This window comes from Typha latifolia, chromosome 3 (genome assembly GCF_019914945.1).
Source record: "Typha latifolia isolate L0001 chromosome 3, TyphaL0001v2, whole genome shotgun sequence".
NCBI classification, from domain to species: domain Eukaryota; kingdom Viridiplantae; phylum Streptophyta; class Magnoliopsida; order Poales; family Typhaceae; genus Typha; species Typha latifolia.
The window spans coordinates 16,108,754-16,136,596 of NC_133088.1; the positions used below are offsets into that span (position 1 = coordinate 16,108,754).

At 36.0% G+C, this 27,843-nt stretch overlaps 2 protein-coding genes across 2 annotated transcripts in view; both read right to left on the bottom strand.

The window, feature by feature from the left end:
• Nucleotides 1-52: 52 nt before the first annotated feature.
• LOC140784801 (probable protein phosphatase 2C 25) lies at nucleotides 53-3,434 on the bottom strand. The gene is made up of 4 exons (XM_073132365.1): nucleotides 2,842-3,434; nucleotides 1,707-2,071; nucleotides 607-843; nucleotides 53-498 (listed from the first exon to the last, which is right to left on the bottom strand). The coding sequence occupies exons 1-4, from the start codon at nucleotides 3,134-3,136 to the stop codon at nucleotides 247-249; spliced, it is 1,149 nt and encodes a 382-aa protein (XP_072988466.1). The 5' UTR covers nucleotides 3,137-3,434; the 3' UTR covers nucleotides 53-246.
• A 2,109-nt stretch (nucleotides 3,435-5,543) lies between these two features.
• Nucleotides 5,544-27,843, bottom strand: part of LOC140783561 (callose synthase 3-like) — a 29,219-nt gene continuing 6,919 nt past the window's right edge. The window contains exons 14-43 of the mRNA XM_073130471.1: nucleotides 24,334-24,453; nucleotides 24,134-24,248; nucleotides 21,047-21,381; nucleotides 20,852-20,904; nucleotides 20,714-20,774; nucleotides 17,301-17,382; nucleotides 17,176-17,225; nucleotides 16,996-17,082; nucleotides 16,154-16,291; nucleotides 15,929-16,026; nucleotides 15,728-15,812; nucleotides 15,496-15,656; nucleotides 15,204-15,327; nucleotides 15,018-15,115; nucleotides 13,953-14,088; nucleotides 13,722-13,873; nucleotides 11,606-11,715; nucleotides 11,385-11,510; nucleotides 11,207-11,275; nucleotides 10,904-11,093; nucleotides 10,176-10,323; nucleotides 9,288-9,407; nucleotides 9,100-9,218; nucleotides 8,911-8,994; nucleotides 8,123-8,235; nucleotides 7,530-7,759; nucleotides 6,641-7,438; nucleotides 6,507-6,557; nucleotides 6,060-6,245; nucleotides 5,544-5,963 (exon numbers count right to left, since the gene is read on the bottom strand). Of these exons, the coding sequence (XP_072986572.1) occupies nucleotides 5,718-5,963; nucleotides 6,060-6,245; nucleotides 6,507-6,557; nucleotides 6,641-7,438; nucleotides 7,530-7,759; nucleotides 8,123-8,235; nucleotides 8,911-8,994; nucleotides 9,100-9,218; nucleotides 9,288-9,407; nucleotides 10,176-10,323; nucleotides 10,904-11,093; nucleotides 11,207-11,275; nucleotides 11,385-11,510; nucleotides 11,606-11,715; nucleotides 13,722-13,873; nucleotides 13,953-14,088; nucleotides 15,018-15,115; nucleotides 15,204-15,327; nucleotides 15,496-15,656; nucleotides 15,728-15,812; nucleotides 15,929-16,026; nucleotides 16,154-16,291; nucleotides 16,996-17,082; nucleotides 17,176-17,225; nucleotides 17,301-17,382; nucleotides 20,714-20,774; nucleotides 20,852-20,904; nucleotides 21,047-21,381; nucleotides 24,134-24,248; nucleotides 24,334-24,453 (4,485 nt within the window). The 3' untranslated portion in view covers nucleotides 5,544-5,717. The remainder of the gene's footprint in view (nucleotides 5,964-6,059; nucleotides 6,246-6,506; nucleotides 6,558-6,640; nucleotides 7,439-7,529; nucleotides 7,760-8,122; nucleotides 8,236-8,910; nucleotides 8,995-9,099; nucleotides 9,219-9,287; nucleotides 9,408-10,175; nucleotides 10,324-10,903; nucleotides 11,094-11,206; nucleotides 11,276-11,384; nucleotides 11,511-11,605; nucleotides 11,716-13,721; nucleotides 13,874-13,952; nucleotides 14,089-15,017; nucleotides 15,116-15,203; nucleotides 15,328-15,495; nucleotides 15,657-15,727; nucleotides 15,813-15,928; nucleotides 16,027-16,153; nucleotides 16,292-16,995; nucleotides 17,083-17,175; nucleotides 17,226-17,300; nucleotides 17,383-20,713; nucleotides 20,775-20,851; nucleotides 20,905-21,046; nucleotides 21,382-24,133; nucleotides 24,249-24,333; nucleotides 24,454-27,843) is intronic.

The window sequence follows — 27,843 nt, forward strand, 5'->3', positions numbered from 1 at the left end:
ACTCATCCAGACAAGTAAGGAACTTAGAAATAGAAAGAAACTTAGAACAAAGTTTTAACTCGAAGAAGAATAAGACCGACAATGCATATTAGAGGGTACGGAGATTGAAAATTACAGAAGCAAAACATGGAACAGAGAAGAAAAAGAGCAGCCAAATTTTGAATCAAGAAGACTACAAAAGGCAGGGAAATGTGAAATTTGGGTGAAATTAAAATATAATGTAACATCAGATACTGGTGTAACATGCTATATAATACCATCTAACACTGAAAACTTGGAGGGCCCAACTGAATCAATAAAACCACGCACTGATAGTCCTGGAATAGAAGCATTTCTCTCCTGCAGTAATTCGTGATCGATGTAGATGACAACAACTGTAATGTCATCATGGAAGAAGCGACGGAGTCCCTTCTCCACCTGCTTGAGATCTGCATACCTCATTTCCCTCTTCCGTGCGGCTTCTTGCAGAGCTGTTCTGACCAGTCTCCTTGCAATTCCCTATTGTGAACAGAAAAAGGACCGGTTAGGCGTAACAAAATTATGAGGGGAGTTGATTAGTTGGATTATTAAGAAAAGAAAAACAGGGAGATGGAAGGTTAGGCGTACTGCTCTTGGGTAATTATGAACAATTTCAACTGCTTCTTGATTTGTCATGTGCTCCCACAGCCCATCGGTAGCAAATATCACAAACTTATCTTGTGGACGAAGCACATGTGTGTATACGGATGGCTCCGCTGTAAGGACAGGCCGGCGAAGAGGTCCAGGGAGCTGAAAACGAGGCACAGATGGACCTATGGAGAATTCTGGCCTCTTCAAGTATGCATCACCTATTGTCCTTGAAACCTGAGCATGAATCAAAATTGGGGTGTTTACATAAAGGAATTTCAGTATTTAAAAATAATCCAAGGAAACTACTGGAAAATTACACACATGTTTCCTGCTTCCATTGATATGATATGAAACAGTAATCAACTCGTTCTACATGTACGCAGGCAAAAGGAAGGATTGACATTCCTCACAATAACAGTTCAAGTGACAGCTACCAATCTAAAGTCTATACAGAACCTAGTCTTCTCTCCAGAAAACAATAAAAATGCACAGTTCTACATAGATTCCTATGATGCCCTCTCCTAGCTTACGGATGACTTTCATATGATGCTGGAAATGATGCATTCAGTTTGTATGCTTTCAATACCAATTCATGCATTTCTCATGCCAGAGTATGCTAACAAGGTACAGGTAAGGTGGAAAAATCAAGCACCTGTATTCTGTGCCCACCTCCGACGTGAATTTGCAAGGTACAAATTGCACTGCCCATTTAAATTGCACTGCGCATTATTAGCATGTAATAGCACAAGTACAGGAAGTATATTCGATCTAATAACTCCTATTTTTAAAGGCTTTTATGAATGTCAAATTAAAGTGCTTGACGAGAAAAGGATACATTATTATTAGTTTAAGCATGCCTGCGAATTTTATCATTAGTGGATAGGCAGTGTTATTATCCAAAATTTATAACTATGTCTCAATTACTAGCTAAAATTTGAAAATATTAATGGAATAGCAATTTCAAGCATCCACATTTGAAATTACACAAAACAGAATACAAAAGAAAAAGACCTATACATATTCACCAACTAAATGGACTTAGGAACAATCTAAGAGTTCAGGTGTACAACACAAGCACAAGCATAAGGATGGCTCACCTGAATAATTCCTTTGATACGCCACACCCCATGCTTAAGAACCACAATATGTGAATCATCAGGATGAAGAGATCTAAGTTCTTGCCTCACTTCCTCCAAGCTTGCATTATGATCTCTTGTTAGTTGCTCAGCAACGATTTTGTCTGACCTACCTAAGCAACCGATAACAGCTCGTGAATCTCCAAGGTTAGCTACAAATAATGTTCCTCTCCATATAACACCAACCAAACAGCAAGATCCAATTGCAGCAATTAAAGGTTTTATTTGATGCACTCTCCGCACATGTGCCAGGAAACCATCCTCAGTTGAAGAAAAAGCATTTCTAACGACATCCTCAGAAATCATTCCACTTTCTTGAACATGCCCTGTGCAATGGAAGAACATCAGATACGGAAGACAGAATATTGGATAGTAAAGGAGCAATGTAATGGTAAAGAGATTCAGTTTGCTGGCATAACTTGATATTCAATGAAAATGAGAAATCATCAAAGATTGCTTTTGTGTGCAACCAGACATAAATAAAACTTAACAAACAACTCTTATTTCATTCTACAGGAAAAGCTCTTACACTAAAAAGTAATTTCTATTCTGATACCGACTTCAAGCTAGGAACTCCATTTCCAAACAACATAATAGCTATACCTGAAACGTAAAAGTGTTGCTTAAGAGGATTCCAGTACCAACCTTTAACATCTTAAATCATTCATATCTTATTTTTCTAACAGCCGTTATAACTATGCCAATCCACTTTAATTTTGTAATCTCACTGCTTCTTCCAGATCATAACATCCTCTCTGACATAGTTGTAACTTAGTAGCTATAAAATAGCCAAGAATTCGTTATCACGGCAACCACCCATACAGCACCGCTAGCGGTCTGATAGGTCATGCTGGACAAACCAAATGGCCACACAGATTGCCTAAAGTAGACATGATTAATAAATGTTCTCCTCCAATTCAACTATTCAATATCTCTTGATAATAAGAGAAAAGTCAAAAGCAATATTTATCTAAACTGCTGCGAATTCCAACAACCATGACGACAAAAGATGAACAAACAAAAACCAAGATTACTGGCAGAATACTAATAAAACACAGCAAGGAACGGATATCACATCCACATCAAGAACACTTACTGACGAGGTGTTGGAAGAGGTGGTCGCAGATAAATCGTGATGCGTCAGCCCCGCCGTGCCCATCGTAAACCCCGACGAAGGTGGCCGAGGTCCCGGTTTCGACTTGGCTGTGGTCCTCGATGACCTCGTTGGCCTGCACCACCGCGAACGAGTATTCCCCCGCCGCGTGCCGCTCGATGTCCCGCGACCACAGCAGCGCGTCGCCGCCGCCCTCGTCCTCATCCTTGCTCATACGCGCGTACCTCCGGACCGGGCCCCAACACGCCGACACAGTCCTCCCCAGCCATGAGAACATCCCTCATTTCCTCTTCAAAGAAACCCTAGGTTTCTTCTCCTCCCGGATCAAGCCGGAACGCCCCTACCTGCCCACCACCCTATCCGGACCTCGCGATGGCGCAAAAGTAGCAAGATTTCCCGGGGTAATCACGGCTCCGCGAATAATTCGAGGTCACGAGATCAAATTATAAGGTTAGGGTTTCGATCGAAGAGCGCAGAGAGCTCTTTGGGAGTTTCTCAGAGGAGCGGAAGGCAGCGGTTTCGGTAGGGATCGGAGGAAATGTAGGGGAAGGGAAGGGCAAAGTGGGAAAAGAGGTAAGAAGCAAATAGGAGTCGATATATTTATAGAGTTGGAAGGTATCAGTAAATGCCAATGTAGTTGGCTAAATATACGATACTGCCACCAAGCTAAAAGCGAAAAGCGATAAAGGAAAAAGGTTAAAAAGGGCAAAAGTGCATATCGTGACAAGGGAGGTCGAGCTCAAAAGACCGTGACTAATTAGGAGGTTTTGACTTCGACTCTTTTAATGTGAATTATGTGACATTAACCCTCAAAAAGTATTTATTCCCCCTAAAAATATGTAAATTTTTTTTTAAACTCTTGGATTTCAAAAATGGATATTATTGCTCTCTTAAAATGCATATCCTTGCTCTTGAAAACAGTTTTTATTTTTATTTTTTCAAATTTATATAAGTAAAAAATCTATTTTTTAAAATAAAAAATAAAATAAAAAGGTGGAAGGGATCAGATAGGTGAGTAGCTAGTGCTTGGATCAGTCAGCCGTTGAGAGCATTCAGAACCTGTGATCCTCCTTACCCACAAGAAATAAAGCCTGGGGGGTTGGGTCTATTTCAGAAGTGGCAAAGGGTCAAGAGGGGTAGGAGTTTGGTGCTATTAATGCAAACAAGGAGACGAGCAGCCATGAGAAGATATGGCCTTTTTTTTTTTGGATTAATATTGATCTCATGCATGCTAAGCAACCATCTTAAAGCTTCATGGCTCTCATCTTGCTTGTGTGGATGCAAATTTTTTTGCTTCATGGCTTCTATGTTTCCTCATCATGCCGTATACTTTGACCGGCAGACCAGGATGGATCCTTCTCCATGATTTCCGTGAATTCAGGAATTCTTATTTCATGCTAATCATTAAAAATAAAAATTAAGTATTTGAGTAGAAGAAATTAAAATGTGTATTCTTTGCATCATTTCATATCGAGAAAGGATACTTAGATGTTTCAAGATTAAGGATGTGCCAATTAACTTTTAAGGGTAAATGGGTGGCTTAGAAGCCAAACGGGTTGACCTTTTTATCATAACCTTTCGCCTTTTCCAGCAGCCACAATTGTCTTGTCGAAAACTTTTTCATTTATAGCAGACAGTACTACGATATTTCATCCCAAATTTTTTTTTTAAAAAGTACTACGATAAGTGAGCAAAACATGGGATCTCGTGAGTGAAGACTGACATGTACCAACTAAAGGCTTCTGGAGGAAACTTGGATAGGCTCTATCTATCTCTACTTTTTGATCAATGGATCTTCTTTTCTTCGAGGCATGAGAAGGTATCTATGATAAGCACAATCATTTTGACCCTCATCACACTTTTCATAAAATTTTGAAAAATTGATCATAGACACTTAAATTTTACTTTGTTTTCTTAACCATCAATTACCATATAGATTAATTAAAATAACTATAAATACATAATACTCTAAATACCCTTCAACAATTGTTTTAGATTAAGATAAAAATAAATGAAAAACTAAGACAAACGACAAATATTTTACATTTTTTTATTTTTTATTTTCAGAGAAATGAAATATATTTTATTCTGTATACTAAGGGTAAAATCAGCGGCATTTGAACAACAAAACTTCTTAATTTTTAAAATAGCAGAAACAAACCCTTCAGCGTAATTATAGCGTACTTGTAAGTATCTTGTGTAAATTATAAGCATTTCATTAAAAAAATATATATATACGTTTAGTATAAAAACTGAATACATTCAGTTTTAAGAATTAATCTTACTAATTTTAAAAACTAAGGACTTTTTTTTTAAACAAATAGCCCGATAAAATTGACTCAATATATTTTTAAAAGCATTAAAAGCAAACTATTAAGTATCAGAATGAATATACCATATAATGTGTGAAAAATAATAAAAGCAAAAGATAGTATTTTTATAAATTTCCCTAAAATGTTATGTCCCTTATAAAAAGAAGAAACAAGCAGCGTAAAAAATCTAGAAGGCTTATCTAATACCTAAAGAAAGTAGCATATAACCTCTGGGCCAATTCTCACATAGCTAGCTCCCTGTATTATGTTACCATTACTTGATTCAAAATATATAACTTTCCGGTGTTAAAACTATTGCGCTGCATCATCACATTCAAGAGGTTAAAAATATGTGCTAAATGCCAAACGTCATCAGCATCAAAGGCCTGTGGGTTGTACCAAATTTCATTGTCCTAGTCATGAATCCATTCTCTCTCCAAAGGGGAAGGTGCCACCTATTTCTAGCATATGATACAATAAGTGATATATGTTAATTTCATTTAATCCTGACAATTTAGAATAATTATGGCCAACAAGAACACCACTTTACTCCTTGGCCTTAGATGAACGGTCCTTGTGCACACCGAGAATGCGAGAAATTTGCAGACCCCTACTGAAGGCTTGATTAAATAGCATGCGCGTTTGGAACTCCGAAACAAATGGGAACCAAGCTAAAAAGGCAACTGGGGTGAACAGGAGCAGGCCTATAATGATTTCATAACCTCGTGCTAGAGCGCGTATCGAGCCCCATAACCCAGCCCATTTTACAAGAGGCTTGCAAGCTTGCGCAATCTGAAATAGAAACAAGCGAGCACATTATGAAGGATATCTAGCAGCAGCAGCAGCAAACCAAAATTAGCAGCAACAGTTAGAGGATTGAGAACGAACCAAAAGTAGTCCCCATCCAGTAGGCATGAAAGCTAGGAAGCACACAAGGATATCTTGCATTGTCATGTGAGGAAGGGCAATTAAAGTGATCAAGATGGAAGCAAATGTTACAAAGATCAGAAATTTGATTAGACGAAATACTAGCTGAAAATTCGCACTGAATCTCCGTCTCCCAACTGATACAGTCTGCAAAAAGGAAAAAAGAAAGGAAGAAATCCCAAGACAATGTAAGTGCCAAAAAGCAACACTAAAAAGAATTATAAAGCAGAAGGCCAAAAGTAAGGTGTTTCTATATACTTCAAGGAAATCGGTTGACACTCCGTTAGACGCTAATACTTCAGATAGTTATAAATAATAATAATAATAATGATAATCAACAAGTAACTAGAGAATACCCAGGCTTTCCCGGTCTAGAATTTTCTTTTAAAAACAAAAGGTACTTCTTACCTTCATGACCAAAAGAACAACCAAGATTACAAGCCACGAAATGCCGTAAACCTGAAAAAGTTCATGCAGCCATCTTATAATATACAGCATAAATGCAATGATATAAGACATAAAGACAAAGAATGTGAGAATACCAGGACACTTTTAGTCTTTTTCGTTATATTTAAGTGATAGACAAGGCCGTACTGATAGATGAAAAATCGTAGTGCTAGCACTATCTCCATCAAAATCCCCCGCTTTCCTGAATATTTCAGATGTTCTTGTTCCTTGTCCCACCATGATTCCCAGCTTCTTTCTGCTGGTACACCAATTCCCCCACGGTTGCCAATCCACTTGTTCCAATCAGTCCAATCATCAACAATTTTTTGCCATTCAAAACCCGATGGATTAAACAGGAACGGAGCAAAAAGCCATGTGCCCACCATAAACCACATCGAGATTGTAATGAAAATGTATGCAATTGCTGATCTATAGGATTGACCAAAAATTTGGTACACAACCAGCAAAATCAACAGTTCAATGCCCTTGACGAAATGACTGCGAGAATAGAGCCTGTAATTGTCTGCAAATTTAGCATGGAAGACCACAAACCCACGACCAGTACCTCTGTATTCAGCACCTCCGTGGAGCAATGTCCTTCCATAATAATGAGTTTTAGTCCCAAGAGAGAATGTAAAGAACACAGAAGCTAATTGTAACTGCATCAGTATGAATTCACTTAGTGCTGTCCGGAATCCTTTTTCTAGACCAATTTCCATCATCATTGGCAGAGCCATCAGAAATCCGAGCTGCACGAAGGATTGGGAGGCTAGAGCAACCTGAAGTGACTCGTTATGGATAAATCTTCTACCAGTTGTAAGGCCTTCTTCAAGTCCACTAAGAACAAGATAGAGCCGTCCATAAAGGAAGACGTAAACTGTAAGGACGGTCACCTGCTAGTACAGAACAATATAAAAAACACTGGACAACACGGACATATAAATGAACAATTAAATGAAGGATTCAGAATGAAGAAATTCATACCAGAGTACTGAAGTAAAAACCCACAGTGGTAAAATAACATGACAACATCCTAAAGAAATCAAAACGGTGCCCAAGCCTATATAAGTCACGGCTCAGCGTCTGCTCTCCATTTCCATTAGCTATCTTTGCCTCAAATAGTGATATCTGGTTTAATCCAACATCTCTTCCCTTGCCAACTTGCATGTATTCATGATGTGTAACATTACCTTCCCGAAGAGTTGAGTTGAAACCTGCAATACAGTAGCTAAATTGAATGGTATCTGGTAACAAAATGGGAACCCAGAAACATACTTGATTTTTGAATTTAATCTCCAGTTGTTCACCCTTGTTATCCACATAGATTAACCTCACCATGGAATGGTGGTGCTACGTAGTGGAAATAAACACAGAAGCAGATATCACTTTCTGTATCAGTTACTAGCTACTGCTATTATTTTCAGTGCACATTAATAGACAGATTGAATCAACTGTAGATTGTTAGAATATAAAATCACAATTGTCTAATAACTTGCGCTTTTAGGATAGTTGGTGAGTTAACAAAGATTATCTAGCCTCTTTGGATATGTCATAAGACTACAAAATTGGAAACATGCCTGCAAATATGTCTTCGCTTAAGTTGATAATTTTGGACGCTTTACTTATGCCACCCCTCGTCAGATGGAATAGTCTATCAAATACATCTGGATGACCGTAGTGAAAGCGAACCCTAGCAAGAGGAAATTCAAACAATAAGTTGGTAAAAGCTCAATTTATGGTCAGTTAATGTAACATCTCAATGGATATTGCTTATGTATAAAAAAGAGAGGAAAACATAGAGCAACATAAGGAACAATTGGCAATCACGCATAGTATTCAAATATCGTCATGTTCAGACATGGATAACATATTTAAAGATTACTCAGGTACTGGCTCATAGCAAATGATTCAGGTAGAAGTTATAACTACTCAAGTCAAGTTAGTTGCTACATTAGATGAATCAACACACCACTGGCGATGATCTCAGTGCAGGAAAAACTGCTTGCTTAGGCCAAGAACCATAGGGAATTTCATCTTTCACACACTGAAAAGATGTTTCAATCAAATTCCACTTGCCGAACAAAGTAGATGAATATTTGATAGACAATAATCAAGTTACAACCTATTAAGAAAGGTCTAAGGATAAAGTAAACCATTCCCCATTCCTAACATTTCTTTCCAAAAAAGACAAACACAAGAAAAGGAAGAATAACAATGCTAAAATCTGTAAACAAGAAAAGTTGCTAGTACAGAGGGCTCACAATTATCAAGCATTACAAAAGTAAAATTAACTTCTCCATTAACGATCAATGGTATCAGGAAACTGATACCAAAATAACCAAACCTCTGAAAACAAAACACTCACTTTAAAGGGTTTGCAAGCAACCGTTGCCCAATAGTCACAAAACTAGTCTCTTGATTTGACATAAACCATGCAAGAGAAGAAACACTGCACAGAGAACCAGAAAGAATATCATATGTTTCCTGCATAACACATCAAAAGAAAACTAATTGTAAGCTTGGTTGCTCTTCAATACTAAGATAAAATACTAACCTGCCAGTAAATATATGCTCCCTGACTCCAAGTATTGATGGATTCCTCACCCCATCATGTTTTTCCAGGAATTCTTGCAGCAGATTTCTCATTTTGAGTGCCTCTTCCATGTAGTTATCCTACAGAATAGAGATCATGAGCTGCAGTTCTGCATAATGTAATTAGAAAGTAAGCAAGCTGCAAACTACCTGGTTCATATCTATGGTCTGTAAACCTTCACCGCGTGTAAAAATGATCGCATGATTCTGGTTTTCAGGCTTTCCTTCACCCAAGATTGCACGGCCAGGAAGCTTTATCCGGTAAATGACCTGTCAAGCGAAAATGAAGTAAGCAGAAATATTCTTTTCCAAGATTTAGATATAAATCAAAATAAAATACTAGAAAGGCTCCTCTATAGATACAAAATATACCAAGTAAAGGAAAGATGAATACAGGAAATAGATCACTGGCCAACATATCATGTTATGCATCGGACCAAATCCTAGGTTTAACTCATTCAGATGCTCCACATATCAGTCAAGAGAGTAAAATAGCAAGCAGAGGGAGTAATTTTCTTGCTCATGATTGTCCAATCTAATTTGGCTAAGGTTATTTCCCCATCCTTCCAAAAGTATCTCGATTATTTTTCCTTTTATCACTATCTACTAAATTAAATATAGTTCGAATTTTGGGTTTCAGTTTTGGCTTTGATTAAAAAATTTAAATATTTTGATCGGTTTGACTTCTTTTGATAAATAGTCTTCTTTATCTTATTTTTCAAGATCACACAAAATCTAATAGCATTTAAGTAATGAGGTTGATATTGAGTTACGTACAAGTTGAATTCAATTCAAATCTAGCTTTTAATTTAAAACATACATTAAAAATAATAATTATATGATTATTTCAGTTGAATGCTAGTTTCAGGGGGCCAATTTCAGATCAGACAGGAGTACAGGACTAAAACGTGAATCGCTTAGCAAAAAGTCCAAGTTTCGGACAAAACTTCAAACCAATTCTACTAAACATATAAATAGTTTGTGCAAACTATCACAAAGTTGGCAATCGGATTTTGGTTCAGAAACATGAGGTATTACCTGGTCCAGATTTTGAACTTGCTCAGCAGGATTGTCAGTATTGGGTAAAGCAACCTTTACCAAAGCAGAGTAGTAAACTTTCTCTATTTTCTTGTCCTTAGTAGGTTCTTCAACTTCATCGATGTATGTTACACGGAGTGATGGATACCTGTCAAATAAAAGTAACTTCAACATGTTTGCTGATTAATAATTAGTGATACTATGAGTAGCCTTTTAATTTCACGTAGTACGAAGTAGATGAATATACAACAGACATATCACTGAGAACAAAGAAGAAGGAAACCAGCAAAAGTTAATGGTTAACATCATAGTAAGAGTTAGAAGCAAGAAATCTTGCCATAAATGAAATAATTTAACTATCAGTAGGATAACTCATATATACACCTTCATACTGTATATATGTAACATAATTAATTAATTATACCCTGAAAAGCAAGATCATATAATTTGTCCCTTAATTTTCTAAAACATAAAATCCTGCACCAATGATATATTGGTCAGTGAGCAAAAGGAATATGATACATGAACAGATCCCTAAAAGAAGATTCTATGGAAAACCTCTCGTCAGTCAGGGCAGAGTACCAGATAGTTTCAGACAGTTCATGTGGCAAATTGCAACTTTTATTCTATAGGGGCTTAGTTTCATAACTGGTCATACTTCAGACGGTGAAAAACATAACTTAACCTATCATTTTTATGTCTAGCACTTAAATTTCATTTCTACATACTTTGCCATGAGCTTAAGAATATCTTGTGCACGAGGATCCCCGGATCGCTTCTGAATCCCGTACTGTTGGCACGAGACTACGTAGGTGAACTTCATATCTGCAACAGCTTGGCATTGTGCCCACAAGGATCTTTCTAGTTTTGAGTGTTCCTCAGACATTAACTCAGCTGCTTTATAACCTTCCATAAGATCTGGAGAGATGGAGAGTTCAACAGGATCCAAAAGATAACAAATTACATATCATTTATTTAAGAAGATTGTATAAAGATCTTATAAGCACAAAAAGAACATGCTATTAGAGTACCTTCATCTTTAGCCATGTCTAGGAATGCCTGAAGTTCCAAAGCTTTCCGATAGTACATCATACCTCTAACTGTAAATATAACCCAACAGTAGGAGACAAGGATAAAAATATATACGTGCCTTGTAAAGAAAATCTAATGACCCCATAGGAAAAAGCATGAAAACAAGTGATACTACACCTGTTCGGGTCAATGTCTGGCCTCTGTATGACGCCCATAGACGAAGCTCCTCTTCCAGTCCGTCATTTCCACGAAGTTCTTCTTCTGATTTACACTCAACTCGCTCAAGGAAGTTGGTCCATTCATCTAGAAATGACATAAATTAGGATAATTTTTACAGCTGTGTATTGCATTAGCAAACATAAACTTGCAAATTTATACAGCAGGAACTACTCATGAACCTGGGAAAATTTTCTGCAAGTAGAAAAGGATAAAAACTCCATCTTCATTTGGTTCTTCAAGGTCATGTAAAGAGAAAAGAACATCCTCATTGTAATAGGGTGTCAACACTCTGCAGAGATGTTACCTTGTTAAAGACATGAGTGGTCTAATTTATTCAACATTTCAACAGGAACCACAATTCAAAATATTTTTGGACTGGCAGTGGGTGTTATACTTTAACTTACAAGTGCTTTCAAAAATGTTAATAGCAAATACAATTCTTACTCGACGGCAATTGCCATTGTTATACTCAATTTGACAGTCTCATGCTTTCTATAGTGTCACTTCGTAAGAATGAATTACTCTATTTGGTTTCTCATAAGGCCACTTAGGGGACAGCAATATAGCTAATAAAAGCAACTCCCATCACACTGAGCCCAAGCCATAGATAAAGTGAGATATCTTGGAGTTCCAGAATTTTCTATACTCTACAGCAATTTCTGAACCAAATATGGTTCCTCAAATTACTGGGTAAAGAAAAGAAAAATCATATCTAGGCTGAATGGGTCTCCCTTTGCTGCAACTTTTTTAGGCAAAATAGATGCAGTTGGAAAGCTTCTATCAAAGAGTTTCCATTGATGCAAATAAAGGGGTGTTCTTGAAGGAATGTTTCAAGGTTTCTAAAGGACAGGTGCTTTGTTTAGCAGTTCATACTTCAAGCAACTGTTGATCAAAATGAAGGAACTAATACATACTAAGCCGAAGATGTTCATAACATCCCTCACACTTCTTAAACCAAGTATTTACAATCAAGAACAGATTTTCACACTTAAGGATCATTTTCTTCACATTCTTTGAGATATTGTCTCTGAGAAACCAATTTGCTTTGCAGAAGGTATATGAGAGACAAAATTGTTCTAGTAAAGTTTGGGAGAGAGATAGAGAAGCTGGAGGCCATGGCTTCACGAAGTGTCAGCAAATAAATGTGCCAATAAATTAGGAGATATGGGTAGAAAAGGCATAGTCTTATGGTTCATAGTAAGTATGGAGGCATTTTGTGGGTGACCCAAAACTATTATCACTCTAAAGTTAAAATATGTAGTCTTAAGGAACAACTATTCCACAGAATAGTATATCATCTCCACACCAATATTACATGTTTATTTGGGCCAAACCTAGAAACTCAAACTAAAATTGCATAAGCCGAAGTGAGTGCTTTTCAAAATCTCTGCAAACATAATCTGTTCCAATTTTCCAAACATGCCATGGTTCCATTCTTCTAAGTAAAAAAACAATGAAGTGAAATCCTTTTTTTCTCTTTATCAGATAATAAGTACCGAATAAAAGTATGAAAAAAGTGACCCCATTTCTTATTTAGCATTCATATTAACATCTTATTCAATAAATTGTATAAACAGTAGAATACATACGATAAAATCATCGTCCCATATATAATGAACATTTGTTTTTATGACATTTTGAGAACCACTTGAATAATACCGCAATTCAAACGGTTCTAAAAAAAGTAGAGATGCATCTAATTACAACTCTTATTCACTTTAAAAGCAAATTTCATCACACAGTACAGCAAACTTAGCAAATAGAAACACTCTTGAGTTGAGAGGTCGAACTAAAAATAACTGAAAAAAGCAGAAAGAAGAAAATTTTGGCAGACAACATTCATAGGAACAAACATAAATCCAAGGAGCCAACAATGCAACAAAACAAAAAAATAATCCTAAGAATTTCCTTGGCAGCCTCATTGTTATTGAATTCTAAATCATTAACTACTTTAACATGAAGAGAAATCTATCACTTTATATTATATTCTAGGCAATCAAGTAACTGAATAAAACGAGCTCAAAATTTGCAAAGACTGTTTGGCTGCTTTATAAATTCAAGTTAAGTCTGTATCATGCTTAAATTTGATATCTAGTTGAAGGAGATCTAGATAAACAAACATCATGCACAACAATAGCAATTACATAGAAATAGTGTGACATTGCTGCTAAAGACAAGAAATTCTTAAATCCAGCTAACAAAAGAACAGAATTGACAACCAATGTAAATAGCAGGCCGCTAGAGATTTTCAAATCAAATGCCAGATCTGGCTGGACAGACTCTGAAGGAACTTACGAAAATGATAGCATGTTACGAACTTTAGGTGCATCAGGCATATCCATAAATAAAGAATTGCTGAAGAAAGAAATACGTCTTCGTGCTTCTAGGTTAGATGGTACATCCATAGCAGACTCCTTCACAGTGAGTAGCAGATAAAGCCTTTTTATCTGGGGGCCAGCATAAAAACCCTTTAGCTTTAGATAAATTCTAGGATATATGATACACTAACCAATAAGGACGTACTACCTTCTCTGTCCAAGCATCAGTTACTTGTAAAGGAAATATAAAAGCTCCAGCTGATGCAAATAACTGATACTGTTGGTCCAAAGGCGCCATACCCTCAGGCCTTCCATATGAACCTCCATGACTAGACTCCAAAAGGCTGCAATTGAAAGGAAGAAAATATAAAAGAGAAAACAATAGCATTAAGAACCCTACCAAGGTTTATTTGGGTGCTGGATTTTGAAAGTGAAAAATTCAAGAACATGATTCAGTTGCTTGTACAACTGCGGTTTGGTGCTTCAAGGAACCACAAGCATATTTATCATAAAACAGAAAGTATGGCTTGATCTAACTATAACATGAATACGAGTTTTGTGTCATTCTTAATTAGTGCAGCATCTTTTATTATCTAATGATTCCTCAAAGCTTTGTTTACCGGTTTATCCATAGTATTAATACAGTAGCTCAGTTTGGATCAGGAAAAAATTAAGTTGGGATCAAATACCTTTTAATCATTGAATGATTCCTGATTTTTTCAAGGGCATTAGGTCAGTCAGCTCAAGTTAAATTTGGCTACTAAAAACTAACAATAGTTGTAATGGTTATAGTGAAGATAGTTTAAGTTTTCTTTAATCATATACTATTAACATGAATATGTTAACTCATTAATTACTCTAAAAACTTAAGCTATTAGAGAATACTAGTTTTTTATATTTATATCCTTACACTCATTACTTACAGGCTAGAAGGGGTTTTCTAGGCATATCCCTACTGTCTAGCCATGAAGCACCAATGGTGCGCCAAATATTTCAATTTGACAATAGCCAACTAGTTTTTGTACACTACTGTAATGACAAAAAGAAATTTGTCAAATGGAAAAGCTAAAGACAATTTAGTTGCAGCGGCCAACAACTTTAATTATAGAGTTCTATCATGGTAAGCCCATTATAGACTTCCGTTGGATGAACCTTGTTGAGCATGTTTTAACAGATTGGGGGTGTGCAATAAACAACCCCATGGAACAAACTGACTTACAGACAACAACAAGATGACTTGGCTCATACAGAGGAGTGAAATAACATTTGATACCTGGAGAGTTGCTCTTCCATCAGATCCCTTGTTACGACCTCTAGCATGTCTTGGAAAAGAATAACGACCTGTCCCCTGTCTTCTGGTTTGTTATCCATCTGCAATGTCAAGAACGGGTATGTGATTTAAAAACAAGAGTTGGCCAAAAAGATATGAAAGGGAATCTTTTCGGTTGACATTACATACTAAATACTTGATTAACTTCACAAACTGTTCATAGAGAGCAGGCAGAGCGCTCATCTTCAGATCTGATATGAGTTTATCATTTTCTATGTGGATATCAACTTGATTAAATATAATATCTATAACCCTGCAAATAGCAAATAGCAAGACAATATGGGTCAGCACATACCCGTTTTTACCTAAGTATGGATAAAACAAAATGAACAACTCTACAGAGAGAAGCTCAAATATGCTAGAGCAAAATATTAAAAAAGCACAAGAATGTTAATAAACAACGAGTTAACCAAGTACTCACTTAGTCTCGGGTTTACCCTTAACTACATAGTAAATGATATTCTTAAATGATGCATAGCATTCACGAACTGCGCAAGACATATAATCATCAGCATCTAATCTCTTTTTCAGATCGCGGTCTTTGCCATTGCTATCTTTAGCCATGTCTAGTGCTATAGGAATCTAAACATCCAAAGGAAGTTCAGTTAGCATATAGATCCAACTCAGATGTTCAACAACATGGGCACACAAACCTTGCTGGCAAGCAAGAATGGAGGCCACTGTATAAGGTTGAGATCACGATCTGCACAATATGGGACAAGCAACAAGTCCATTTCCCTGCATTTCATTTACATCAGCACTTGTGACATACTTTTTGTGCACCTGATAAGTATTAAAAGACATCCCCGTAAATTGTGCTATGATTGTGCTAAAACCTTCAAACTCCAAACTACCTATTGCTTATGAGATCTTCTTTCCGGAAGCTAGTGATTATTTTATTCCATATCTGTGCAAATCTTGCTGCTTGCTTCTCCTTATCATCATCGGCCGTCTAGAAAAGTAGAACTATCATTACTGTCTCAGACAGAAAATTGAGCGTGGAAATCCAAAGAAATAGATAAAGGACAAAGAAAAGAAATTAAGTTAATACATCAAGTTCAAAAATATCAGGGACACACCTGAGCAAATCTGCGGGATAAAGAAGCTCTTAAACCCTTCTTTTGTTTTCCATCAGGCTTTTCCACCGGAATAAGACGAGCATTAAATGCACCAGGTAAAGACTGAAATCGGGACCTAAGCATTCCTAAAGTTCGAATCTGATCCATCCAGGAATTAGATCGAGGGAAAGAAGATAGGCCATGTAATTAACTCTTTTAGAAAATAATACCATCACAAGGATAAACAACAAATTAGCTCATAATTATACCAGAGAATTTAAGATCCGAAGGAAGCATACAACATATAACCCATTTTATTTAATTGACGCTCGCCCAGCAGTAGATCCTAGGCCAACGTCCCTCCAAAATGTGTGTGTGTGTGTGTGTGTGTGTGTGTGTGTGTGTGTGAGAGAGAGAGAGAGAGAGAGAGCTAGTACCAAATGAAGCAAAATTTTAGCAGATCAGTTTAGATACAATGAAAGTATTATCATGCCCAGTACCTCAAAAATATAAAGCAAGCTGACCAGATTAATTTTTTTGATTTAGATATAAGTAGAAGTCTTTAAACGAAAGACTAGCAAAAGATCTAATCTCTTTCATGGTTGAATCAAGCTTGAATCATGCTAAGTTAACATGGTATCAGAATAAAGGTTCTAAGTTTGAATGATGCTAAGTTCTTTTGTTGTTTAAAATATAAAACATTTATTCATTTAAGTCAAATCCACTTCTTGGGTTTCTTAATAATATTTCAGCTCAAAACTAAGGTGGTAGAAAATAAAATATTAAAATCTACTGTTCTTTAACAGCTTAAAAAAACTCTCCCTTTACCAACTGAACATATGGACAATACATGAATTACCAACCTCTCCAAGACGACGGCATGCACCATAAGCTCCACCAACAAATGTGGAGAAAATTGCATACCAGATCTGCATATCCATAAAATAAACCTGGAAAGCACTCGGATATTTAAGTTAATGATCAAAAATTATAGATAATAAGGTACTAGAAAAGAAAAGGTGATAAAGACTAAAGAGGCATACAAGAATGATTGGAGCCCAAAGAGCAACCACGACACCAATATTGTTCCTCGCTGCATATGAAAAGTCAATACTTTATAGACTTATAACATGGGAAACAATAAAAAGAAGACAATGTTATTTGTCACCTCTGGGGAAAAACTCATGCCACTGGAAAGTAGTAATCGGGATCCTCATAATATCTTGAGTGGGACCAACAAGAGGTTTGATCTGCAGTGGGTATATAACGATGTTATTAATGAAGGTGGCTGAATAGAAACATGTTTATGGCTTGCAAACCTGAGGTAATTTCTCAGTTATGATCAAATAGATCATAAGTTCACAAAAGACCTTTTTTGCCATTATATTATATGTTATATACAGTTTTATTGGATACAAAGGACATAATATTTATTTTTTGTAAGCAATTACCAAGTACTCCAACTTTTCTCTTCATCACCTTGAAGGTCTCGTTAGATTATCCATAGTACAGTAGGTCTCTTTAATGGAGAAATCTTTTAGATACATTACAATATAAAATATAAAAACTACTATTCTCTAACAGCCAAAGCTTTTTTAAGTAGTTTTATATGGTATCAAAACGAAGGTCCTGAGTTTGAATCATGCTAAGCCTTCCTATTATTTAACATATAAAACCTTTACTCGTTGACAATGTCTCAGCCCAAAAGTGATAAGTGTAAGAACTAAATTTTTTTATAAAAAAACTCTCTTTGGAGCCCTCATGGCTCCGGTCGCCATCGGCCATGGATGGAGACCTCTTTGCCGGTCGCCATAGCTGGTCTTTTCTCCTCTTTCAAGTCGTCGAGGTCGTGAGGAAGATGCAGGCACGGCTTTCGGACCGCTGGCAAAATGTGACCGTCGACGTCTCTCTCTCTCTCTCTCTCTCTCTCTCTCTCTCTCTCTCTCTCTCTCTCTCTCTCTCTCTCTCTCTCTCTCTCCGATCTATTTTCGGGATGAAGAAGGCAGACTCGAGCAAACCGAGTCGCAACCCGAGTCTGGCCTTCTTCCTTTAAGTTATTGGATTCAGGTCGGGTTGGATTCGAATCCAAGGGACCCGACCCGATTCAATTAACTTAATTGGACTGAGCCATTAGCCCAATCCATTTAAGTGAGTGGTTGGGTGAGTTGCAAGCCAACTGCAGCCCAGCTCAACCGATTAGACTTGTTTTGGCTCAAATAGGTAATACTTTTAGTTTTTAAATTTTAGAATCTTAATATCATTTAATTTAAAATGTTATTGTTATTTATTATTAAAGGTGGTGATTTTTAGCACGTGGACTAGAGATTAGAGATTCCAATTGTTTTACCTAGACTCAGGTGAATGGGTTCACTTACATATTTACTCATACTACACCTCGTATCTTTTATCTGACCACATACTTTTCTTTGTGCAAATTAATTATTATATTTTCTGTGCACAATTTAAATTTTTATAATTTTATGCGCAAAATATAAAATTCAATGCATTCCTATACTTTGTGCAAATTCCTAAAATTAAGTCAAAAAAATATGACTGGTATTTGGTATGACTTAGAAAACAATTCTGGTATATATCACTTGTTACTTTTCGTGATGACTCAAGTCTATCTAGAAATAGAGAGAAAAGTCTAATTTTAGATCACTATGGTGACTTTCTTAAGTGGCTCTAGCTGGGTTAGGGAACAATCTCATGATAGACCAAAAGACTTCCTGAGGTGACTCTAATCTCTCTCAACAGTTACTAAAAGAGACAGGATCCGTTTATCACATGGTGATACCTCCTGATAACCCCAACTGAATCATTTATGAGAAAAAGACTCGAACATTATCATTAGATGACTTCTAATTAATGTGGATCCACAGAGTATAGACCCAATTGAGATAAATGACATTATTATTATTGAGAAAATTTTGATACATTGAAATTGAGCATGTTACGAGTTATGACTTTTTGTTATTATTATTGTCGTTATTATTGTTATTCTAAGAACATGCTTCGCAGAATTGTTATTTTATATCGCTGAATTTAGATTTTATTTAACGCTAAAAATCCTAGATTTATTTAACTTTCAAATGGATTCCACTCACTGAGCTATAGTTGTTGGCTCATGAATTTTTCTTTTTCTATATTTCAGGTAATGATCAGCATAGTGACTGAGCGAGATGCACCGGAATTCTACCTCCACTTAGGATCTACCCATTTACCGTTTCGTTCCTTTGGTCTTATGTTTTAGACTATTTGTTAATTTAATTTGTTTAGAGGCATATTTATGACATTGGTTATTTTCATTACAATTACCTTAAATTATATAAATCAAATTATTTTCTTTTATTTATTCTTGTCATTATGTACTTAGAAAGTATTAATAAGGTTTTGTGTATCTCAAGCGTATTGAGGTCCGGTCATGATTCCGATTTCAAGTCATGACAATAACTATTAGAAAAAATATAGTAAACTCCCATTCTTTAACAGCTTAAGCTTTTAAAATAATTAGTATGTTAATAAGATAGAAGCATCCTTTATTTTACACCCCTGTGATTAGGTTAAAAATCCAAAGTATTTTTCTAAACTTTCATTTGTATCACTTAAACTCTTTATAGTTCTAATATATATGCAACTATCTAACAAATATCAATTTCAATACGAAAAGACCAAAATGGCATTCTTGTTTTACAACTAATTAAAAAAATTATTTTTTGTAAAAAATCTTTTTGTCTTATGCTTCTTTTATCTCAATATTTCTCACTTTTATATTTCAGACATTGAAAATATTACAAAGAGAGAATATAAAAGAAAAAATGGTCAAAACTTTAATAGTTTTAACTGAAAATTAGAATCACGAGAGGACATAAATTACATCCACAAAATGGGGTTGGGTGACATAAAAGCTAGGGAGGCACTTTAGAATTTGGCCTAACAGCAAGAGGGATAAAATGCATTTCCCTTTAGTTTATCTACAGGTATAAAGTATGAAACTAGGAACCTTTGAAAGAAGGCACATGGCTCTACAGTCTAGATATGTGGGGATTAGAGACCTTGCTCAATCCCTTACCACATGGCATAGGCTTTAGGGCCCAGTGCAAGGGGTTTAGAGCTTCGCATCACTATAGCCTCATACGAAGGGCTCAGATGTTCGTCGCATCGCCCTCTTCCCCATGTCTGCCCATCTATATGAAGAACGCTAACTCGCTTCGCCCCCAATTTCGATCCATAGCACTTTTGAGCGATGAGGAATTTGATGACCACTTACAAGGAAAGCCTTTCCCCAATCGCGAACGAGGCCACATCTGCCCGTCGCATATAGATGCATCTCTTAAAAAATCACATTTAGATCCTGTACAGTTTTCTGTATTACTAGTTTAGAAACTCTGATGCGTACAGTTTTATCGAGTATAAATAATCAAAGTTGCCCACAACAACTATGATGTGATAAAATCTCTTTGCTAAGAACTTGCATAGCTTCAACAAATTATGACATGAATTCAGAAAATGCCCAAGAACGACTGAATGAGTACTATATTAGCATCAAGCATCAGTAATGAGAAACAACAAACAACTTACCTCCACATAGTAACTGAATGCCAACTTTGTCAATATGAGAACCACCCAGAATATTGTGTACCTGACAATAAAATGCTTCTGAATGTGAAAATTCTCCATGGGAACACGATTACATAAAGAACATTGAACATAACTTACATGAACAGTGAGAAAGAGCTTTCATGCATTCCCCTTCCAACGTAGAGACGGGGCTGTACATTTCACCAAAGCCAAGTCAAATGAAATAGAAAAGTTAGTTATGTGGTTTGGCGTGCTTCCTAGATATGTATGAAAATATCTAGTGCAAGTGACTAAGATGCAAGAACTAATAATGGAAGTACCAACTCAGAGTACCTGAGACCACCACATCATGAGCATTATTATTCTGTAGTGTGATCTTTCAAGGAACCTCCTAAGGAACGGAAAGAGAAACAACAGAGCAGCAAGCATATTCGGTGACAAGTATATGACAACTGCCAAGATATATAGTGAAGGTTGATTCCGGCCACTTCCGACCCAGCTTTTAATAGTCTTTGCTATTCCGGTTGGGTTCTCCCAAGTATAGGCATACGCAACTGGTAATACTATGACCCATACAGCGGCTGAAACAACCTTCAGAATATACCTCAGCTTAACTGCAGAAGACATACTTCTTCTTGCCTTCCAGCTAAGGATTATATCGAGAAAAGCTGAAAAATAATACTACTAACAATTAAGATCAGTAATTTCTAGGTAAACAACGATAACAAGATAAGTTTGCCTTAGCAAATATAGCTATCCAATGAGGTAATTAATATCTTAAAGAGTTGGGCAACACAATTACAATAATAATCAATAGATATGTATATATTCCCTAGATGCGTTATTTTTATAGAGCTGAACAGAAAAGAAACTTTCATTGTCACAATCCAAAATAAGAATCATTACCAGCTGTACCCCAATAGGCTTGAGATACACGAAACCTTGACAGTAATTATCTAACAATAATTATCTAACTTTATTTAATATATTTTATTAAAAAATAAAAAAAAACTTTCAAAGACATAAAATACTTATATTATACAATCATTGCCTTCTAAATATCACTAAATCAATATTTAAATTTTCAATTTAAAACTAAAAACCACTACTATAATTGAAGATGAAAAAAAATCAAAATCCTAAATAAAGGTAGAGTCCCGGTGCTCATGTTCATTCATCACGCTGACAAACATCTAAAATATAAAAAAATAATGAGCTAATAATTTTAGGATAGTGAGTAAATCCACCCAAAAGCAAGAAAGAGAGAAAAATAAAATCAAAATTTATAATAAAATAATCATGTGATGTTTTTTTAACAAGAAAAAAAAAAAAGAGGGTGCAGATATAGATAATAGTTGAAGGGCCTTAATCTAATTATCTCTACTTTTTATTTTATTCATTGTGCTGTAGCTTGTAGTACACAATATCTAGCTAGATGAGGCATAATTTATAATAATATTTAGAGAATTATATACGAATAATATGACTGAACTTTAATGTTACAAATAAAACCTCTACTTTGACTATATTACAAATAACTACTATAACTATCAGGTTTTTATATATCCATTTATTATTTACATATAGAGTTCTATATTTGCTAGCAAATACTAAGCCAGGCACAACCTACGATGAGTACATATAATTTAATTTGAACCATCAGGTAAACTTAACCATAGAATCAAATTAAACCTTCAAAACAACTTGAAACAAATCAGAAACTAATTTCTAACAAAATATAACCAAATTATCCAATATGAACTCAATAATTAATAATAATAGCCAGCATACTTATAACATAAATAATAACCACAAATAATGATAGTACAATTAATAAGCCAATGACATGTTCAATTTCATTCTATAAGTTTTCTCAATCTCATATATTGCCAACTGTCTTAGTTGGGATTGTGCCTGTGAATTCACACCAACTAAAAATCACCTCAAGATGGCTCTCAGGTCTTCCTTCATAGTTGATCCGATTAGGGTCACCATGAGGTGTCACATTGTGAAAAAAACTTGTCTTTTTCACTAACCGTAGAGAGATATTAGAATCACTTCAGACACAGTGATAATCTGAGATTGTGGGCAATATTGAAATTGAGATAACTTGCAAAATAAATTAAGCATGTTATTAGCTTAACATATTATCATTACTTATGCTTATTATCCATGTTATGAGCATATTGGCTATTGTTATTAATTATAGAGCTTTGCTTAAAATTTCATATTAAATAAAGTACAATTTTTTTCTAACTTTTGGGTGGATTCATTCACTGTGCTAAAATAATTAGTTCATTATATTTTAATATTTTAGATGTTGGTCAGCGTAGCGAATGAACGTGAACACTGAGACTCTACCTCCACTTAAGATTTTGATTTTTTACACATTCAATTATAGTAATTTTTAATTTCAAATTGAAAAGCTAAATATTGATTTAGTGATATTTAGAAGATATTGATTATATAATTTAAGTATTTTATGCCTTTGAAAGATTTTCTTTTAATTGGAGTTATTAAATGAATTTTAAGTTTCATTATATTATAGAGTTAGATAATTACACTTAAGGCTTCGTGTCTCTTAAGCTTATTGAGATATATGGCTAGTCATAATTTCTATTTCGAGTCATGACTATTCATAATTCACTTTAATCAAATAGAAACATTTCACAATACTTAATATCATTTAAATAAAAGATATGTGCAACTATATATGCACAAAAAAAGCATAAATTATCTAGAAGATCAAGCACACCATAATGCCCACCACAACAAAAACTTTAACTCAGTGAACCACAATACCAAGCGGTGGTCCAAGTTCCACAGCTCCACTAACAGGCACGCTTTCATGTGCCCTCATTCTACAACAATCTTTCTAGTTACGAAATAAAGGTGTGATAAGTAGTTTAACCCATGACTTCTTGCCACCAACTCAAGAAAATTGCCCCGGAAAAGCTTTCAATGCCATTTCTACGAGTGTAAGTTTGCAATAATTTATTCCCCCATTTCATCATAAGAATGATATTCCAGCATTTAGCCCTGGTTTGCACTTTACTTCCAAACATCGTTGATTGATCAGGTCTTGTCGGCTCCCCTCTTAATGTATCCATACAACAGAATTGTGTGCTTTACAATTTAAAAATCATATTTACGTAGTGCAATATAATAGTGTATTAGTGTGTGATACATTATAGTAACTTTTGTCATTTGTACCAGACTACCAGTACTATATATTGTTACATAAAATCATAACATATGCAAGAAACACAAGATTAAACTATTATGCTAGCTGTTACAGCAGCTATATACTAATGGATAACAATAAATTGCTAAATTTTAGTATATATATATCATTCCAACAAAAAGGACAGAAATGAAAAGCAAGAAAGACGATATCACAGGCAGACAAGCATGTCTTACCTTGTCCTAGCTTTAGTATAGCAGCCGTAATGAAGATGCTTAAGACCTTATTAAAAACACTTGGGTCAAATATATCACTGGGTGAACCACCATACCAAGCCAGAATGATCATGACCTATTATAGTTATTAGAGGATCAAAATGGAAAAGTCACTAAGATGTTAAGTAAACAAAAACAAAAGAACAAGGTAATGGAATTACCTGTAGTGCTAGGATGAAGAAGCTCCACATTCTATCAAAACTTCGAAAAACATGCCAAAATGAGCGAATCTCAACAAAATTGACCTTCCCCATCCATCCATCGACTCTAGGTTTGTTCTCCTACAAATGATCCAAATACCTTAAGAATTATGCTGAATTTTAGACAAGAAAAGGAGGAAAAATAGACACATTTTTATAAATTACTCATGATATGAAAAAGAAAATCTCCAAGGCCACCATGCAGCAAAGCATAGCACTGCCGCACCACTTGTAGGGGCAATTCTCCATGGATCTGGTCACTTTAGTGACAATTGGCTCAATGAGAGCCAATCAGCGGCAGTAGCAGATTACCTAAGCATAACACACACCAGCAGACAGGATAGTGCTACATTCTGATGGATAGCTTATGACAAACATAAAATCAATTGTTTGGGATGATCACAGAATAGAAAATATAACTCTTAAATGTAAAATAGTGCAAAATCTAAAGTGTCGTCATTTTTTGCCATTTGCAAAAAATGGCAAATGAGAGAACTTTTCTAGGACTTCAACAAATGCTATTTCAAAGTGATCACAATATGGGACTTAACTTCCTATTATGTCCAAATAAACACGTCTAGAGTTATCAAATCCGTCATTAAGAAAAGTTAGAAAAACCAACAATGGCCGTACCAACCGACACGAGGCGTGTCGATTGGCATTTATTGTACCAACAGTGTACCAGTATGTGGCACGAGGGGTTCTGCACGACACCTCTCCTAACAACTTTGTCACTAATCATCGATCTCACAAATGACCTTGTCGTCAAGTTTGTCGTCGCCCCTCGATTTCCAAGCATTGCTCGCACATGCATTGGGATCCATAACTTTAAAACTAACCCGACCCAACCTTCAAGGACCCAGAAAAAAAAATATTGCGCTGCACGTGCAAACCCCTCCCCCTCTCCCTCTCCGACACGCAACGAGGCGCTGTGGAGATCTCGCCGAATCCGAATCAAATTATATTTGAATTCTTAATCTAAAAATTAAACCTTAATTCTCTCTCTCTCTCTTCAACCCCCCAGCCTCCTTTTCCCTTTCTTCTTCTTCTCCTCCTTCGTTTTCTTCTTTCTCACCATCGGAGTCACGTCGTGGAATCAGCATACCGAAGTGTTGTCGGAGCCATCAGAGACCACCATGTAACTCCTTGGTAAGCCCTCTTCCACCCCGCAATCTTAATTTCAGTTTAATAGGTTAAAATAGAAATATCTAATTTGTGAGATTTCGGGTTCGCCGGTGAGTCACGCCGGCCGGCGACTTCGGGTCGTTGCCTCTCCACCACTGGAAGCCTCTTGTTGGTGGCCTCGTGTCGTGGGTGCTCGCCTTTGGAGCCCTCATAGCTCCAGTCACCGTCGGCTATTGAGTCGATCGTCTACTGTGGAGTGGGTTCTCCTCCACCTCGTGAGGACGGTGACGTCGCGGGAGAGAGAGTCGAGGAGCTTGAGTGGTCGTTGAACCGTCGCCGGCGGACACTCTCTCCCTCTATTCTTCTCTTCCTCGCGTCCGTCGCGAGAGGGGAAGGATTTGGTTGGGCTCGAGTTTAACCTAAGCCAACCCTTTTTCTTATGAATTCCGGGTTCGGGGTCTAGATTTCGGATCCAAAGACCCGAACCGAACCACTTAAATAGGGTGGGCTGCGGGTTAGCCCGTAGCCCAGTCCATTGTTTTTGGCTAGGCCTTGGCCCAGCCTGATTAGTTTATTGGAGTGGAATGATCCAATGGGTAATTTAAACCATTTTAGTTCTTTTTAGTTTTAAATTTTAAAAATATTGATATTATTCAAATTTAAAAAATTATTATTATTTATTATTAAAGGTGGTGATTTTTAGCACGTGAGCTAGAGATTTGATATTTCAATTGTCTTGCCTAGACTCAGGTGATTGGGTTCACTCACATATTTATTTTTATTATACTTTGTACCTTTGTCAAACTATATAATTTACTGTGTGCAAATTATTTATTTCATTCTTACGTGCAAATTTAATTGTTACATTTTCTATGTGCATTTAATCATTACACTCAGTGCATTGTCATACCTTGTGTAAATATTAAAATTTTAGTGAAAAGAAAAATGAAATTAGTATTGTACGAATTAGAGAACAGTCCCGGTATAGATCGTTTGCGGTTTTCCGTTGTGACTCAAGTCTATCTGAAAGTCCAGGGGAAAGTCTTATATCAGATCACTGCGGTGACTTTCTTACGTGACTTTAGAGGGTTAGGAAACAATCCTAGGATGAATGAGAAATTTTTTAGGTGACTAACATCTCTCAACGGTTAGTGAAAAAAATAAGGTGTGTTGATCACATAGTGATACCATCTGATGATCCTAACCGAATCAGCTATGAGGAAAAGTCCCGAGCGTCATCTCGAGATGACTTCTAGTTGATGTGGATCCATAGGGTATAAACTCATTGAGACAAATGACAGTATACATATTGAAAAGATGTTAATATGTTAAAACTGTGCAAGGCTATAAGTTATGACTCTCTATTGTTATCATTGTTATTATTTAAAAACATGCTTATTGCAAATTATTATGTATATCGTTGATTTTAGATTTTATTTAACACTATAAAATTTTAGAATTCATTTGGTTTTCGAGTGGATTCTACTCACTAAGCTATAGTTGTTGGCTCATGGATTTCTTTTTCTTCTTTTTTTATTTATCTCAGGTAATAGTCAACGTGGCGACTGAGCGAGACGCACCCGGATCCCACCTCCACTTAGGACCTACCTATTTACTTGTCCGCTATTTTGGATTTTATGTTTTAGATTAAATGTTAACTTTATTTCGTTTAGAGACTCAAACAATAACATTGTTTATGTTCATTGCAATTAGTTTAAATTTAATAAAGCAGATCTTCTTCGTTTATTTATTCTTGCCATTGGACACTTAAGAAGAGTTAGTAAGGCTTCGTGTATCTCAAGCATATTGAGGTGCATGGCCGGTCATTATTCCGATCTCGAGTCATGACACAACCCGTTAGCATTTTTTTCCTTCTCAGGCTAGGGCACCCGACGCGAGTGTGAGCGATGCCTTGAGCTCGAGGAGCGACGAGGTCGACAGCGAGCGCGAAAGGTAAAGGTGAATAGTTTTCCTCATCTTTTTCTCTCCCACTCTTACAGGCACGAGTCGTGCCGATGCCACGACCATCCTTGAGAAAACCATTCCCTTATAATGGCAATTGTTACAACTCTCACATAATTACAAAGCTAATTAAATTGGCATGTGAAGAATAGTGAAACAATCTTACAATCAGTCTCACAAAAGTTGAAAGCAATGACAATAACGTATAAAAAGGGCCCAAAAATCTCCTAAAAATTCCTAAAGCCAAACAAAGTTGTTTCTAGCAAAAACAAAACATCACTTTCTACATATAGTATAAAGATATAAAAAAATCCTAGATAGATCAATGGAGAGTGTAAGTTTTTTTTATAGTAATATGCAATGCCTATCATAATTCTAGGATGA